General features: G+C 53.0%; 1 protein-coding gene across 1 annotated transcript in view; it reads right to left on the bottom strand.

Moving 5' to 3' along the window:
- Positions 1–5,067: 5,067 nt before the first annotated feature.
- The window catches only part of EFCAB6 (EF-hand calcium binding domain 6), a 206,050-nt gene continuing 193,604 nt past the window's right edge, over positions 5,068–17,513 (bottom strand). The window contains exons 26-30 of the mRNA XM_021687790.1: positions 15,994–16,224; positions 13,441–13,609; positions 11,029–11,213; positions 7,551–7,700; positions 5,068–5,190 (exon numbers count right to left, since the gene is read on the bottom strand). Of these exons, the coding sequence (XP_021543465.1) occupies positions 5,068–5,190; positions 7,551–7,700; positions 11,029–11,213; positions 13,441–13,609; positions 15,994–16,224 (858 nt within the window). The remainder of the gene's footprint in view (positions 5,191–7,550; positions 7,701–11,028; positions 11,214–13,440; positions 13,610–15,993; positions 16,225–17,513) is intronic.

The raw sequence follows: 17,513 nt of genomic DNA, 5'->3' as shown, positions 1-17,513 counted from the left end.
GTTTGATAATTTGTTATTATGCAATGGACATTTTAAATAATATAATGTGGCAATTTTGGAAATAAGACTCTCCCCCCTCCAAAGGTTTGTTGTTATTGTTGCTTGTTGTAGTTATTGTTTGTTTAGTTCCTTTTCTGAACTAATACTCTAAAGTCTATATTCTTTGTCCTGTGTGGCCAGTGAAGTCTCTTCTCAGTTAGCTTAGTGGTCAGCTAATGATCAGACACAGATTTCCTTAAACATTTGGAACTAATATATCTCCCAGTCTTTGCTGATGAGCTCTGTGTGCATGTCGAGTCATATCTTCAGCACTGAGCCAGGTACCTGAAACTCTGCCTTAGCTTTTATTTCCTGCTAGTGCAGTCTTAAGGTCAGTCAAAGGTGAGAGCTTAGGGCCTTCTCTTATCTTTTCTGAGCATGCACACATCCCTGGGCATGTGCCAGCCCTAGGCACATACATGGACTTCTAGATTCCCCAGAAATCTTGGGAACTTTTCAAAGTCTCTATGAACATCTTATTTCCCAACTCTTCCTTTTAAGCTATCTTAAATTGGTTGGCCCAACTGTTACCCACTACCTCAAGCAGCCACAAAATTAAAATACTTGTTTGTAATTGTTTTTGACAAATGTACCCTCTGTACCCTGGGGAAAAGATTTTTTGTACCTGAGGAATCTCTGAGTCAGTTCAAATACAGTCTTGCAAATGGGGCCCTCCAGGGAATCACTAGGCAGGTGAAAATGATAATTCTTTGGGAGTGAGGCTTTGAAAGTGCTCCAGCTCTATTCTATTTCCTTTAGTAACTGCCACTGTGCAGTGGGAGTGCAGACTGTTATTTTTCAAAGCTATCGTGGAGCTGGAGAGTGGCTCTTTGGACTAGAACAAGTTGAAATGTCACAAAGCTTGCTCTTTTTTTTTTTTCTTTTTCTAAAATTCAGCTGCTTTTCTTGATAAAATGCTTCTTGGGTTCCTGTATAAACATTTGGTTAATTTCTAGAATTTTGAAAAAGTTGATTCTGACAATTTTTGCTCCTCATGCAGATGTACTGCAGGCTTAGCCTGTATTTCTGCCTCTCTCCCCAGGAGAAGAGCCTTTTATTTTCATGTTCTGCTCCTTCACCCGCACTGGGTTCCAATTAGTGCCCTCAGGCTACAGCTTTGTCATCCTTCTGCATATAACCATTCCTGCTCCCTCTGAGAGATGGGAGATGGGTTCTGGCAGAGTGTCAGCAGTGGCTGTTGCTCTCTTCTTCCAGCCAGCACCACTGGGGAAACAGGAGGGGGGAAGCTTTCTCTGGATTCTCCCTGACCTCTGTGAGCTCCCGGTGGGGTTCCTGAAGGATGCAGACACCCTTATGCCAACAGCCCCCAGAGCATTCACATTCTCAGGCTAGCCTTTAGCAATTTGTTAGAATTTTCCAGCTGAATCCTCTGACTGGCTTATCTGATGTTTGGGGGTGACTATTCCAGGTAAGCAAATGCTTGGGTCTGCTGCTCCCTGCAGGTACCTGGCTCCCCCCAGATTTTGGTAAGTTGTTTGTGGTGGACTCCATTCTCAGATGGATTTAAGAAAAGTCATTACTTTGCATTTGTCCTGTCATACAGGTAGGAGTGATGTTCTTTCCAGCTCTCTGCCTCCAAGAAGCCAAAAACCACAGGTGCTTCTCAAGTCTCTGCTGTGTCATGCTTGCTAGCCAATAGCTCATCGGCCAAAACAAGTTACATGGCTGGGTTTGAATTCAAGGAGTGGGGAAATGGACATCACCTCTTCAGAGACAGGAACTCCAAGATCAGATACAAGGGGCATGGATACGTGAAGGTGAGATGAATGGGGCCATTTGTTCTGATATGAGGAGCTCCACTGGAGGTGGAGAGATGTGGACTTGAACCTTTTAACATGATGGGATTCAGAGGGGATGTTGCACTCAGCTGAGTGTGGCTCAGGGAAGGCTGCCCCAAGCTGAAGACACCTGATTGGGATACAAGGCCCAGGAAAGAGAAGGAGGGGTTGGCAGTCCCAACTGGGACTTACTCATCTTTAGGTAGTAGCCCAGGCCTCTCAGCCTCCTGGCTTTGACTCTGAAGGCTCTGGAGCACACCTCTTCCTCAACCTCTTGCTGAAATCCTGTCCTGAGGCCCAGGTCCAGGCTTTGAGCTTAGGGCTGGGGCTCCTTGGGCTCCCATAGACTGAGGGCTTCCCCCACCAGAGCCTTGACCCTCCTCTCTTTCGATTGTTTGCGACCTACTGTCTTGGAAGCTCTAGGGGGCAAGTCTGTGTTTGAACCCTGGACCAGGCAGAGTGGGCTGGCTGGCTGGCTGGAGCCGTGAATGGATGGTTCCAGGAGGAAGGCAGAGAGGGGTTATATAACTTCATTTTGCTGATACAGAAATAGGGGCTTAGTCCATACAGGTAAACAGGTAAGTTGCACAGGGGCCAGGGGATGAGCAGGGGGAAGCTGGACATCCCAACCCTCAGTCCAGCACTGTTCTTCCGACTCAGGCATGAAGGTTCCAGGCATCAGGAAAGTGGCTGGCCTATGTTTCTGGGGTTAAGGGAGGGGATGGCTAATAGCCCACTCACCTGCAACCCTCAGCTTGGAAGCTCTGCTAACTCCCAAGAAACCCCACCGCTGAGCCAAGCCCAGGGACAACTCACACTGGCCTGAGAAGGAGAGGAGATGTGGGCACTTCCTGGAGCCAAGCTCTGTGCTAGCTCTTTCCACTTGGCTCTCCAATGTTCTCTGAGTTGGGATTGAGCCCCATTTACAGATGTGGAAACTGAGGCTCAGATGGGGTAAGTGACCTGGCCGGGTCTCACGGTAGAGCTGGAATTCGAACCCAGTCGCGCTAACACCAAAGCCACTCTGAAAATGCTGCCTGAGTGCCTGCCTGGCCTTGGCCGGTCGTGACCACACACTGAGTCCTGTGTTGTGTCAGGATGAGCTGTTTGCTTCTTGAAGCCCCTTCTTGACCTGGAGTCTCTCCAAACCCCTCGTTGACAGACCCCAAGGCCACTGAACAGCATGAGACTAAATGTCTGACTCAGCCCTGGGTGTCAGGAAGGCTTTCTGCAGGATGTGACTCTGAGATGGGATCTGAAGGACACGTCAGCATCTCCTGAGGAGTAGGTGGGAGAACAGCAGGTGCAGAGTGTGAGGATGTGCGGGAGTCTGCTCGGGGAAGGCTGAAGGTGGGCACACAGGCAGGGCCTCAAATGCTGGGGCAGGGGCACGGGCACGTGGGAAGGGCCTCCACTCGCCCCTCACTCCTCAGAAGAGCTGCTGAGGCCAAGGGCATCCCAGCTACATGGCACCTACTTGGCGTCAGCGGGGGCCACAGCCAGCCCGCTCTCTCCTGCTCCCTGAACTCAGGCTGCCTGAGCACCCCTTCCTCTGCAGAGGCAGGCATCTTCCTCCCCAGGTTCTCGGGGATCTTGGGGCCCCCCAGCCCTGCCCTGGCCAGAGCCCCTCAGCCTCATCCTTGATGCCCCCTTGCCAGGCTGGGGAAGTCTGACCGAGGGGCAGGAAGCCACCCACTGCTGCCTGCGCTTCCCATAGGGCTTCCCTCCCTCCCTCAGGATTGGCCTCAGTGTCGCCATCTCTACAATGGGGGTAGGAACTCCAGCTTGCCAGGCGGTGTGGCCAGTGGGACGGAGTGCCCACAGGACAATTAGCTCTGGCCCCTGCTTCCTGAGAACTCTGTGAAGACCGCAGGTAAGGGGAGGAGAATCCAAGGGCCCTGCCCAGGCCCCTGCGAAGCCGTCCTCCTGGTGGCTGGGGCCTCCCTCAGAGGAAAACGAAGTCCTGCGTGTTTCTTCAGGCGCCATCTCGGTAAGGTCCTCAGACCCGTACGACCCGGCTGACAGCACGTCACAACTGCACCGAGTGCAGACAACCCGCCTTAGGTGGAGTTCAGAAGAAAACCACATGCCATGCAGCTGACAGAAGACGACGCGGCACGGCAGATTCCGACCTGGGGAGCAGGGGCGACCTGCGGCTGAGCCGGAGTGGAGCCGGGCGAGCGGCCAGCAGAGGTGGCCTCCTCCTGGCTCGAAGCCTCCCCGTGAGCCCACCCCTCTCAGCCTGGGGTCCCATCTGGACTGAGGCTGGAACCCTGCACACAAGGAGACAAAGGTGACGGTAAAACATCTTCATGGGAAGAGGGGCCCGTGGTGGCCAAGGCTCCTCTTCCCACACCTCACGCGCTTCGGAGCCCGAAGCCTCCCCGCACTCGGGGCGCTTCAGGCCGTGGCCTACGTGGGCCCCGCGCGGGGGTGGGAGGGCTCTTGGCCCAGGGGGCTTTGGCGCTGCTTCTCCGCTGGAGCCACCTGGGGTGGGGTGACGATGGGGGCTCCTTGCGCTCACCCCTCCCTGACAGCCTGTGGCCACACAACTCAGGGGCAGCTATCCCGGCTGCCTCTCCCTACTTCCTTCCAGAACCTTCCAGAAGGCAGCAAACTCTATGTCTCCCTTCCACTTGCTTCACGAAAGGTGGTGAGGATTGCAGGGATTTAAAAGTTCTCTTTGCTTGTCAGACACTGTCGTGTCCAAGGAGGGGTCCCTCCCCAAACGGCCACTGATGGGTGCCTCCAGTCAGCCACCAGCTGGGCTGGACCAAGGCCTGACTCAGACATGGGCTGGTGCCTGGTCTCTAGGGTCAGAGAGGTGGCCGTGCAGACAAGCCCAGCAGAGGCACCGATCTCATCCAGGACGGCGGAAGGCCTTCCAGGTCCCCCAGGCTCTTACGAATAAAACCTCCAGAAATCCCAAGGTTTTAAGTATTTTATCATTGGTGGTTCTTTTGAAGCCTTAAGAATCACTCCTGCAAAGGCGTACAGTTTTATTTGCTCCAGCTGAGTGAAGGGTCTGGTGGCTCGGGGGCCCCGAAGCCGCCGGCAGAGGTACCTGTTGTCGGAGCTGTGGGGCAACTCTGAGCCTTCACCGCCGGGAAAGACACAGGGCCGGCTGTGACCCTCCCTCACCCCCCACCCTGATTCTGTGATTTCGTTCGTCTTAGGGACAGGCCCTGTGGTCCCCGTCGGTCCGCGCCGGATGCACCACGGCCGTCACCTACTGCAGGAAGGCCCGAAGGAAGTCGTTGTAGGAGATTTTGGAAGACAGCGTCTTGTCATAATACTCCAGGATGTGGAAGAACTCCTCCTCCGAGAGGTTGATGCTGTACTGTCTCAGGACCTGCCAGACAGAGCCCCCGCTGGTCTTGGTGCCATTCAAGGAGGCAGGCTGCCAGGTGGGCCAGGCTGCCCACCTCTCCTCCACAGAGCCCGAACATCCCACCTCCAAAGCTGCCCCGCAGCCCTCTCCCCACACCGCACATCCCTTCCCTCCTTCCTTCCTGCCTCCTCTCTCCTCTGCCCTCACCCCGCCAAGGGCCAGAGCATGCACTATGGGTATGAAATTGGAGACTCTCCCAGTCCAATGGAAGCTGCTGGTTCTCCCCACCCCCCCTCCCGGAACAGGAGGTTAACAGCCGTCACCTCCCTGCAGGGTAGTGAGGCTGGTCATCACGTTCAGACAAGGTGGAGAGACAGAAAGTAGAGGGCTAGGAGGGAGGCCACAGGGCCTTAACGAGGCTGGGGCCTCTGGGTGCAGCCCACGTGGGAGGAGGGCAGGACAGCAGGTGCAGGGCGCCGGGTGTGGTTAATCTGCCGGTAACACAGCCCGAGGCAGAGCTGGCTGCCCGCCCGGCAGCGGCTCCCCTTCCTCCTCAGTGAGCAGAGCCCTGGTCTTCACCCGGCTGCCGTGTGTCCAGCTAAAAGGCTACACTTCTCAGCCTCTCTCGGAGCTGGGTATGTTCTAGCCAGTTAAACCTAAGTGAGAATGTGATGGGGGACTTCTGGGAAGCCTCCTCTAAAGAAAAGGTGCCTGCCCCTTCTCTCCTCTTCTTCTTTTTGCTGCTGGGAATATGGAAGTGATGCTGGGGCCCCAGCAGCCACCACAGACCACGAGGTGACCTCGTGGAAAAAAGCCAGGTGCCGCGGATGGTAGAGCGAGAACAATGGGGTCCCCAGTAACTGCCCAGCACTGCACCAGCTCTGGCTTCCTACTCCGCAGCTTCTTTTATGTGACAGAGAAACAGACTTCCACCGCGTTTCTGCTGCTGGGTCCCTCCTGTTACCTGCAGCTGAGACGGAACCTAATAGGTTCTCTCCACAAGAAAAAGTGAAGATTAAGTTATAGATTTCCTGTCTATGCTTTGTGTTATAATTTGTTTCTAACAGGAGACTAGAATGCGGGGCTGGAAGAGCCCGAGGTTCCTCCGGGCAGGGGGATGATGGGCCCCACCACGGAGGCTGAGCCTGGGTGTCCCTGGCACCCAGCTGGTCTCTGACTCTGGCTCTGTTGAGGCCACGTCTGCCTTTCGAGTACTCCCCTCCCTCTGCCACCCACCCCAAATTCCTGGGATGCAGACAGGACCCTGCTCTCTTCACCTCTTTGCCTGGAGACGGAAGGAGAACCCCGGGCTGAGAGTTGACTTGAGTCCAAAGTAAAGACAAACAGTGTGAGCTAGAAAGCCACTGGCTGGGCGGGGGGGGGGGGGGGGCTGAGCACAGGTGTCCCCGGGGGCTGCTGGGACATCCCCTCCTCCTTCCTGCAGCCCCAGCGGCCCATCCACCAGCTATTGCTCATCTTCCTGACTTGAAAGGAGAGGGTTTTACTTTTTAAATTTGTTTTAGTTGAAGCAGAGATGAACCTCAAGAATACATTTTTTGTAGGTGCATTTTGAGGTCATAACCCTTTGTCCCTTCGATATTTTGACGGAGTGTTTTCCCTGACTACAACATGTGATTTCAAATCTAATGGTCGGACCTCAATTACTTTCTCAACCTCAGTGGCTCGGCAGGGGTGGAGAAAGGGGTAGGTAGGGAGTGGGGGCCAGAATCTGCCAAGTCAACGAGTTCTATGTGATTCGGAAAGTGGGAGTTGAGGGAGGCCCATTTCTTCGGTCTGGGAGGGATGCGCCTGCGGTCACCAGCCTGCCCACGGTGAGGGCGCCCCGTAGACCCTGCGTCCTCAGGGTGCCGCACACTCTCGTGGGCGCATCAGAGGTACCAGAGTTCACACTGCAGGGAGCGTGGCTGGGCCAGCTGCTGTGGGGAGGTGGCTGGCGCCACAGGGAGGGTAGCCGGGGGAGAGGAGCTGGCCTCTGCTGGCTGAGGTCCCATAGCTGGGACCCTGCTTTATTTAGCTCCTGATCTGGGGGTCTTGTGAGGTGGACACTGGCCCTGGCTCCCCCATGGAGACCACGGACCCAGCCTGGGCTCCCAGGACCAGTGGCACCTATGGTGGTACCCAGAGGGCTCAGGTCGTGTCCCCCCCAGGGTTCTAGAAAACTTCAGGGAGGAGAACCTGGGGTCTGAAGGTGAGGGGCATGTGATAACCTGGGGGCCCCAAGGAAATGGGGTCCCAGACATCTGCTCACACCTGGGCCTTTGCCAGGGAGGTGAGGGGTCCTCTTTTGAGGTCTTCTGGCCACTGGCATTTGGCCACTGCTCCCTGTTCAGACGCAACAGACAGCCAAGAGCTGAGCTCACCTTCCTGAAATCAGCCACGCTTAAAAGCCCCGTCCCGCCCTCATCGTAGGCTTTGAAGGTACGCCGCATCGGCCTCCAGCAGTGCACAATTTTGGGCTGAATACGCAGTAAAGCTGAATAAAAGGAAGAAGTCTCAGCACCAGATTCTTTCTGGGAAAAAAAACACACACACAAAACCAAGAAGGGGTGAGAACGGAGCTTTTGACTGGGTAGCACGGGGTAGACAGGCACAGCCCAGCGGCTGTGAGCTCGCCTCGAGGGCCTCAGTCCTAATTGTGCCCCTGCTCAGGGCTCCCCTGGCCCCCTCCACTGTAGAACGGGGCCTGCAAGCAGGACTCATAACAATAATGGCAGATCACCAACCCTGCTGTTCATTACACGTCACTTACTCCCCGTCCCTCTCCCCTAACCTGGGAGGAAGGTGGCCCCGTTGACCCCCATTTCACAGACTGGGCGATGGGCTGCTCAGGGAAGTGAAGTGACGGATCCGGGCTCTGCTCCTCCCAGGTTATGGAGGAGAGAGAGGGCCAGGGAGAGATAGCTGGCCGATTGCAAAATAGTTTGCAGTAAAAAGAGATTTCAGTTTGGGTCTTCTAAGTTGGTTATGATAATGAACAGAGTTTTTTTTTTAAAAAAATCACAAGGTTGTAATTATATCTTGTCATTAGTACACCACACTGTGATTATTTCATTTAGGTGCTGTTAGATTGAAAACGTATTTTAGCATGATTTTGCCCTAACGCATGTCTGAATATCACAGAGGTGAACTGTAGGCAATAATGTGTAACACATTTTGGGAAAGTTTAATTTTAACATGGCATTACATAAAACAAATTAGTGCAAAGTTAAATTGCTTTCAATTTTTCCATCATTCAGCACCTATGATGGAAATTCACCAGATACCCTATAGCTTCCATTAGCTACCGATTTACCCAATTTGCTGGTCGGCACTTGAGAAAGAAAGGATTCTATGCTTCCTGGCTCTTCCCACACCCCCGCCTGGCCCGAGAAGGGCTTTTCCCATCCTAGCTCAGGACAACAGACCCATCCCCACCCTGAAGGCCTCTGCCTCCAGCTCGGGTGTGGCTGGAAAGCAGAGTCCCATGTGGCTTCCCCAGAGGGCTGTCTCCACTGTCAAAGGTTGCAGAGAAGGCCCCCAAAGAACTAGAAAAAGAAATGGCCCTTTGAGCTTCTCTGAGGAGAGACCGTTGGCCTGAGCTCCTCACTTGTGTGGTGGGGGCCTTGGCAGCCTGTAGGAGGGACGGGACTGGAACACGGACCACGACCAGGGAGGGCAGGCCTTCTGGAGGCACTGGCCCCACGCTTTCCTAGGAAAGGCTCCTGGGGAGAAGTCTCCCGCCTATCATTGCACCCAGGGTAGGGATGTGGGGGAAGGCAGGACTCTTTCCGAAGCACAGAGTGGCAGCTGAAGTCCGTCTGGGTGTAACGTCCAGAGCTGGGGGGGTGAGGCGTGAGACAGAGCACACGGGAAGTGTGCTGGGCTACCTCCCAGTGGGGCCGTCTTGGAGCACCTGTCCCGTCACTGAACACAATCTCGGGAGCCTACGAGCCAGCTTTTCGGCCCCTCGGTGTGGATGCGCAGTCTCTGCACAGGGGAGGGCTCAGAAGGGGTCACCTTTCACAGGCCTTAGAACACAGCAGACATCCCCCTCGTTTACAAGAGGGGAAACTGAGGCCCAGAGAGGCAGAGGAAGGCCAGAGCTGGCAGGGGCCTTGCAGGCTGTGCGGTTTCCATTGTTCTCTCCTATGCTCCTGGGTCCCCTGAAGATCTAAGGAAGACCGCCTGTTCTCTACTCACAGAAAAACTGAGCTAGAGAAACAACTGTCTTAGCCTTAGGTTTTTCTTCCATAACTTGGCCTAAGCCTCCAATGCCAGCTCTTGTCTAAAGCAGAAACTACACAAAGACGAGACCTGAGTTTGCACAAAATTACATACAAATTTAGCGGCATAGAAACTTTCTGCATGGCATCAACTGTTTGCTGGGTTGACCCATCGTGACCTTGCGGCTGCCGGGTGCGGCGGGGACTGGCGGGGACCGGCTGGGGCAGTCCGGGTCGGCCTGGCACCCCAGTCCCTGCAGCCGAGGCCCGAGGTGGCTGGAATCAGCTGTTTGTCCCCCAAGTCGACAGTGTAGCGGTACTTTTTCTCTAATTATCACAGATGAGGGAATAGGAGCAGGAAAAAGTTGGTTTTTGTTTTTGGTTTTTTTTGCTTCATGTTTCAGAGAGACTGGAGAAAGGCAAGTCAGTGAAAATACTGGTTGGACTGGGTGTGGGTGAGAATCGCAGAATTGACAAATAATTGAGAAAAAAGGTAAAAACCCAGGACAGTGCCCTCCCACTGCTATTTATGCATCTTTAGGTTCTCATTCCTCTTCAAAAAAACAAAAAGGAAATTGTAGACAATGCGTTGTGGGTACAGTGTAAGCAAGAAAGATAATGAGTCTCCAACTACCGCCCCCTCCCAACCCGGAAGAAAGGGTCTGGCCTGCCTCAGCTGTTTGATGAATGAACACACACTGATGTTTACATTAAAAATGTTTCACTCTGCTGTGACCCCCGACCCAGCTTCGCCTTTTCCGCGAACCGGCTAATTGCTGCTCCCCAGGCATCGTGCGCGCAGCCACACTGCTCTTGTTGGCCAAACAGGTGTCTCTGCGTGCTGGGGGAGGGGCTACCGTCATCCCACGTCTGCCACCCACGGGAGTCCGAGAAGCCGAGAGCCAGGCTACTGTCCCGTCTTGGGTCTCTAGGCCCTTATGGAGCCCCGGACGGAGAGAAAGAAAATCTCGGAATCATTTCCAAGAAAGGCAATTTTGAGCTGTTTGCGATGTTCTCAAAGCCTTTACCTGAGCCTCTTGCCTCCCTGAAGAACCCACCAGCTAGCTGGCTTTGGGCCCACTGAGCAGACCCTGGGGGTCATGTGCTCGCCTGGAAAGTGCTGGTGCTATACAGGACTTTATGTAACGGAGAAGACGGGACAACAAAGGATCGCTTGACAAGTGTATCTATACACACGCATCCTGCTCGTGCACGCACACATCGCACAAGTGTGTATACATATGTGTATCTATCACGCACGTACACGCGCATACCACGAGTGCAATATGCACGCCCACATGCACACATCGCACAGGTACTTAGACACCTATCATACGTGTCCAGATTTAGAATCATGCACATGTGATAGTTATCATGTGTACCACACACGTGTGATACGCACATATATGTGTATAGACAAAATCTGAGCCAATTTTCGGGGTCCGCAGGGAGGTGGCAGTGAGACTGGGGACATGTGACAGGTGGGTCCTTACTGGCCAGCGGCCCCTCCTAGAGTCTCCATGTCCACTGTGGCCCTCATTTCTATGAAGCCAGATGATCTGAATTTACAATGAGTTGAGAGAGGTGAGAAACCTTTGGCCCCAGACCCCCACATTTCCTGAGAGTGACTGCGTACCATTTTATGCACATTCTGAATTTTCATTCTCTGCATCAGGGAGGTTTCCTTCGCTTTCAGCAGGAGGACACAGCTCTGAATGAAGTCACAGTAAGCAAACCCCCCGTTGTTCTTTAAATCGTACTTCACGACAAGCTGCTGACATTCCTCTTTGCTTATGTCCAGATTGAACTTCTCCACAAGAGCTAAAGACAGAAACATGGGTTCAGCTGGTGGCAATTTGCTCATTCATTCATTTGTTCATGCCCGCACTGATTCATCTCCTGCCAAGATGCTCTCTCTGCTTTGGGCCCTGGCTGGGTCCTTGCTCACAGGCTCATGGTGGGTGTGGCTGGACAGACACTCCGTGCGGCAAGGACACAGGGGTCCCCCGCATCCTGCTGGGACCTCACTGTCCTGGCGTTGGCCTGCCCTCGGGTTTGGACAGAGTCGGAGTCAGGGTCGGTGTGTTCCCCATACAAGGTCAGGAGCTGTCCTAGCAAAGGCTCAGAGTCAGGGCCGAGCTGGGGACATGGGGAGAAGGGGAGGTTCCACATGCTGCAGCGTGGGCCTGGCAGGTGCCCCATTGGGGGGCGGGGGTTCAGCCGTGGCTCTCTGACCACGTATTTCTCAACTCTCAAGAGTGTGCTAGCCTACAGGAATTTACACATTTTGAGTCTTCATTCCAGTAACAACCTAAAATATATAAACCCTATTCTAGAATACTTGGACCATCTTTAGGAGACAAGTGCCGTGCAGTTTCAGGGTCTGCATGTGGCTTTGGGGTTAGGATCATGTCAATGCCACGCTGGCAGCACCTGTCGGTGGCAGAATATCAGCAGTCGTTCCCACTTTGCACTAGCGCCCCTGTTTGACCCTTTACCAGTTAGAAAGCTAAAGCTTCTTTTGGAGTGACAACTCCTAATTGAAAGAGACTTAGGTAGGATAAGATTTGAGTTTATACTGAGGGCGCCTGGGTGGCTCAGTTGGTTAAGCGACTGCCTTCGGCTCAGGTCATGATCCTGGAGTCCCGGAATCGAGTCCCGCATCGGGCTCCCTGCTCGGTGGGGAGTCTGCTTCTCCCTCTGACCCTCCTCCCTCTCATGCTATCTCTCATTCTCTCTCTCTCAAATAAATAAATAAAATTAAAAAAAAAAAAGATTTGAGTTTACACTGAATAAACTGAGCCCTCCATTGACCTCACGAAAGCAACAAAGTGTCGCGGAGTGGAGGATCATGCCACTTGTTGAGGCTGGAGGAAAAGCACTGCAAGTGGACCTTATATATGTAGATGGTGGCTTCAAACCAAGCACAGGCCAAAATGCTGCTGGGGGAAACAGCAGAACGTGGTGCCAAACAGGACACGTGCGACAGGATGGGGCTGGGCTGGGGAGCCTACAGGGGTGGCCCGAAAAATGCCTTCACTGTTCCGACTTGCAGAAGGTCATCAGCAGGGCACAGAACATGAGGAATGACTTCTGAAAATTAATAAGTATATATTTTTTACAGTATTGAATTTTGGATGTACTACTGAAGCTAGACAGGCTGAGCAGGATAATGGACTGCTCCAGATAACGCACCAGTCCATTAATTCTTCCTGGGTAAAAATTAAACACGGCGATGGTGAATGCAAGACAAGCTAAGGTTCATCAGTCTCAAAATCAAAAGAATTAACTAAAAACCAAATGGAACTCAAACACGCATTAAGACCAACATTGCTGATTTGGTCTCAGAGACACATGTCATGTTAAATCAATGGAACAATGCTTGATCATTATTGATTTCATCTTTTATATTTAATTTATACGTGGTTATTTTTTGTAGGAGCTGTTCACTTAAAGAGTTTACACCTTGTTTCGTCTGCACATTTTTAAGCCATGACTATCATAGAAGTGATTTATATTAATATTGGAGGTTCTTGAGAAAAACATTTTCCTTAAAAAGGGATCTAAAGATTGGTCAAGAGGAAGGGTTTCAAGGGTAGATTTACCTTCCTGTAATGTAAAATGCTGCATAAATAATACGCAACCATGAGTGGAAGTATAAATCCAGCAGATGTCATCTGAACAGCTTATCAAAGCGACACGTGGTTATTACCAGATCAACAGAGTGGAGCCGATGCAGTGGGTGGGCCGGCGTGTCCCCAGCCACAGCCCTCCCCCACCTGTCCCACTTCCCGGAGCTCTCCAAGTCTGTGAACATTTCATGCCGCCCAGAGACCACAACCAAGTCCATGATTTCTAACGCTGAGAACGCCACGGCTTGTGGGCTTGGTCATGCTGGCGCGAATGTGTGCTGCGGTGGGTTGAGGTGTCTTAGGAATTCTTGTCCCGCTAGGCAGCGTTTATGGACGGGCCCAGCCTGCCACGCGGGGGGTGGGGTGGGGTGGGGTGGTGGCCTGTGCCAGCAGGTGACACTCTTATGAGAACGCACCCAGGAATTCAGCCGTGGTGACCTCACCCTGCTTGTTCACATCCTTCTCTTTGCATTCTTTCAGGAGCTCTCGCCAGCAGCCCTGGATTTTCTTCCGGAGCTTGCTCTCTACGGGCTCGCAGTTCTGCAAGGGCAGGGGGCCCAGGGCCGAGCCGGCACTAGCGGGGGTCTAGCGAGAAAGGAATGGAAATTGTCTTGTAATGTGAGATTCAAAATGGACGTGATAATGCAAAATTACAGGCAGGGCTCAGGTTTGGGGTTCACAACTTCTCAGGCAGTATTCGCTCAGAAATAAATGAAGAGCAAGAAATGGGTGGTGATTCTGCCACTTGATTTTTCACTTCCATCAGCCAGCCGTATTTGTGCCTAAACACAATAACCAACATAGTTTTGGAGATAAATATATAGCCAAGACTTAAGTATAAGAAGATGTTATTTAAACATATTACTGTGTGTGTGTGTGACATATTTTTCACTCGAGGAAGAGTCTTACCAAAGAAAGTGAGTCATGTGTCATTTTCATGGATGTCTAATCCTGCACTCAGTTCCAGAATGTCCAATATTGTGAAGTTACGTGGACCAAGCATGAGGCTGTTCTTGGTCTTATTGTATTTTCCATTTAAATACAGGGAATGAATTGAATGTAGCCCAGGCATTTCCCCTGAACACGTCCTATGGTTATCTACTACAGTAACCAACTCAACCGAATTCCTGCTCTTTCTCCTGAATCCTGTGCTGCCTGAGCCTTCCCCATCTGGGTTGATATAACGCCCTTCTTCCAGATGCTCAGGCCAAAACCTTAGAAGCCATCCTGGACTCTCTCTCTCTCAACCTGACATCTAATCCATTGGGAAATCCTGTTGGCTTTACCTCAAAGACACATCCAGCACCTGACCTCTGGCCACCGGCTCCCCACTGCCCACCTCGCTCGGAGCCACCAGGCCTCTCCCCTGGACCATTGCAGCTTCCTCCCCATCTCCTTGCTTCTGCCCGCCCTTCCAGCACCCACTCCACCCATAGCTTCTATTCAACATACAGAATCCACAGGAGTCTTTTAAAGGAGGTATGCTGCCCATATCACTCCTCTGCATAAACACCTACAAGGGCTCCATCCCACTGGGAGTGAAAGCCCCAGTCCTTGCTGGGCCCCCTGCCCCCCCCCCCCCCCGCTCCCCCCGCCCCGAGCGTGTTTCCTATGGCTGCCATAACAGATCTACAGACTTGGTGGCTTAAAACAGCACACGGTATTTCTCTTACGGTTCTGGAGGTCAGAAGCCTGAAATGGGTCCCATTGAGCTAAAATCAGGGTGTCAGCAGGACTGAGCTCTTTCTGAGGTTCTAAGGGAGAATCCATTTCTTAACTTTTCCAGCATCTACAGGTGCCCACACTCCTTAGCTTATGGTCCCTTCCTGAACCTTCCAAGTCAGTAGCATCAGGTGGGCCCTTCTCAAATGGCATCTCTCCGGCACTGACCCTTCTGCCTCGGCCTTCCCCATTTACAGACCCTTGTGGTTGCCTTGGGCCCTCCTGGCCACTTCAGAATGATCCTGTCTTAAGTCAGCTGGTGAGCACCTTTAATTCCATCTGCAACCTTGATTCTCCGTTGCCATGTAAAGTGACATGTTATAGGTCCCAGAGATTAGGACGTGGACATCTCTGGGGTACTCCTGACCCCCCCCTTCATTCTGCTCTACTCACTATCTCCAACTTGCTAAATACTTATTGTTTACTGTTTCTTGGCCATTATTTCTGACAAGAATGTAAACTCCACAAGGGCAGGCACCTTGTTCATTCTCAGCTCTAGAAAAGACCCAGCACAGAGTAGGTGTGCAGTAAACGTGTGTTGACTGAATGAACAAATGATAACTCCTGTCTCCGAGTGCTCATCATGCACAAAGCCCAGCAATGGCTGCCCTAAGAACATGGCTGGGATCCTCTCAAGCCCCCTTCCCTGGAGACACCGTCATCCTTCCTGTGGATGAGGCAAGAGCCTCAGAGAGGCCTGCCTCCTTCCTATACCCCAAGCTGGGCGGCTCAGCCCGGGGGCAGAGCTGCAAAGTTAGACAGGCCTCGGTTTGAAATTAGGTCTCTCTGTGTCTAATGTGAGGACACCTCTTAGAGCCTCAGTATCTTCAACTGTAAAATGGGTGCAACACTTTACAGCAGGGCACACAGTTGGACCCTCGCACACAGTGCCTACTGACCACAGCGCATTTGCTTTCCTGCCCGATGAAACCCTAGCTTGCTGACATCTAGAGGCTTCTGCCCCTGCTCCTGTACCCATTTCCCGCCCCGAAGCCTCCTTATTCCTCCTTCCAACCCCCACACCTCCCTTCCACCCAACCCTTCCTCACACCTCCTCCCTCCCTGCTCCAGGCAGGTGAGTGCTAAGGACCCACCTGTGGGCTCCTCTCCTGTGTCCCCACCCCAGGCTCTACCCGGGCCACCTTCTCAGTCACCTGCCCCTTGGGAACTCTAGGTCCCCTCCGGTCCAATGGGGTTTGGGGCTTTGGGGCCCCGGTGATGGCGGCACTATGGAGAGAAGGACTCACACAGGGGTGGCTCGGAGTTTTCAACCCTGCCTTCAGGTCGTGAGTGGGTGATGATGCTGCAGACCTGCTTCCGTCCAGGACTTTGGAAACACTGCTGCCTCTTTGGGCCTTGACCGAACTGCCAGCAGTCGGCGGTGTTGCTGCTCTCCCGGAGCTGAACATGCTCAGGAAGTCCAGGTACTTCAGCCTGCCCTTGGCATTGACCGGCATCTCGCTCCACAGTCGGTCAAACTGGCAAAGAAGCAGAAATCAGTCCCAGGGTGAGGGTAAGAGCCCAGCGGGGTCTCCCGCGGCGCCCGAGAAGCGGATGGAAGCTAGGGAAGGCCAGCGCTCACGTCGGCAGGGGTCCGAGGCCCACATCGATAAAAAAAAAAAAAAAATTGAAAAAGAAAAAAAACCCATTCGGCCTCCACTTGATGGAAGCCTCCATAAGACGAACAGCAAAGACGAGAGGATTATTCATGGCTTCCGCAGGACATTTTTTTTTTTTTTAAAGATTTTATTTATTTGTGAGAGAGAGAATGAGAGACAGAGAGCATGAGAGAGAGGAGGGTCAGAGGGAGAAGCAGACTCCCTGCTGAGCAGGAAGCCCGATGCGGGACTCGATCCCGGGACTGCAGGATCATGACCTGAGCCGAAGGCAGTCGCTTAACCAACTGAGCCACCCAGGCGCCCCGCAGGACATTTTTAAATTGAATTGGGCCCTTAGTGAGCAGTTGAAGGCCATCAAATGTTGTGATTAGTCACAGAGCCTGAGCGGCAGTATATAAGGACACTCTGGGAGGAAATGCAAATCAAAGCCCTGGTCCACCTCGGCCCCGGGGAAGCCCAGCCAGACTCATTTCTCCTTCTCACTGGCGCCTGAGTTCTGCCACCACCCGGCCAGGCGCCGCCGCCTTCCGCCGCTGTGCTCACAGCCATGGTGCGCGGCCCCCAAGGGGCCAGCGTTACCTCCCCACCAGCCGGAAAGAGAGGCATTTGGGAAACCGGAGGGAAGCCTCTGGCTTTGGGCTGGTCTCGTCTGATGTCACAGGATGCAATCCAGACCACACCAGCACGGATAGAGCAAAGTGACTCCAGCCTCCTACATGAGCCACTTTTGATGACTGAGGGCTTTTGGGGAGCTAAGAAGAGGGGTAACTTACTTCCGAGTTGGTTTTTAGAGCCCCTCAGAACTGGTGGGGCCCCAGCCTCCAGGACACGCCATGGGGAGCTGTGTCCCCTCCTTCCTGTGGGTCTTGACCTTGGCCAGCGCTTCTGGCCTCTGGGTTTCCCAAAGGCAATGATGAGAGACTCTACCATCTCTATTTGAAATTCCGGAAATGAAGCACTGAGTGGTGGGGAAGAGACAGGGAATGTTCCAGGCCCCGAGAAGGGAAAAAGGTTTAGTTTGGGACAATATTCTTGATTAATGTTTTCAACTTTTTACTTCAAAAGAATTGTAGATTTGTAGGAAGTTACAAGGATGGCTCCAAGAGGCCCCCTGTGTGGAAGCAAGAGAGCTTGGGAAAGTGACCACG

The sequence above is a fragment of the Neomonachus schauinslandi genome, chromosome 5, assembly GCF_002201575.2.
Source record: "Neomonachus schauinslandi chromosome 5, ASM220157v2, whole genome shotgun sequence".
In the NCBI taxonomy this organism is placed as follows: Eukaryota; Metazoa; Chordata; class Mammalia; order Carnivora; family Phocidae; genus Neomonachus; species Neomonachus schauinslandi.
This window is presented reverse-complemented; position numbering and strand designations above follow the sequence as displayed.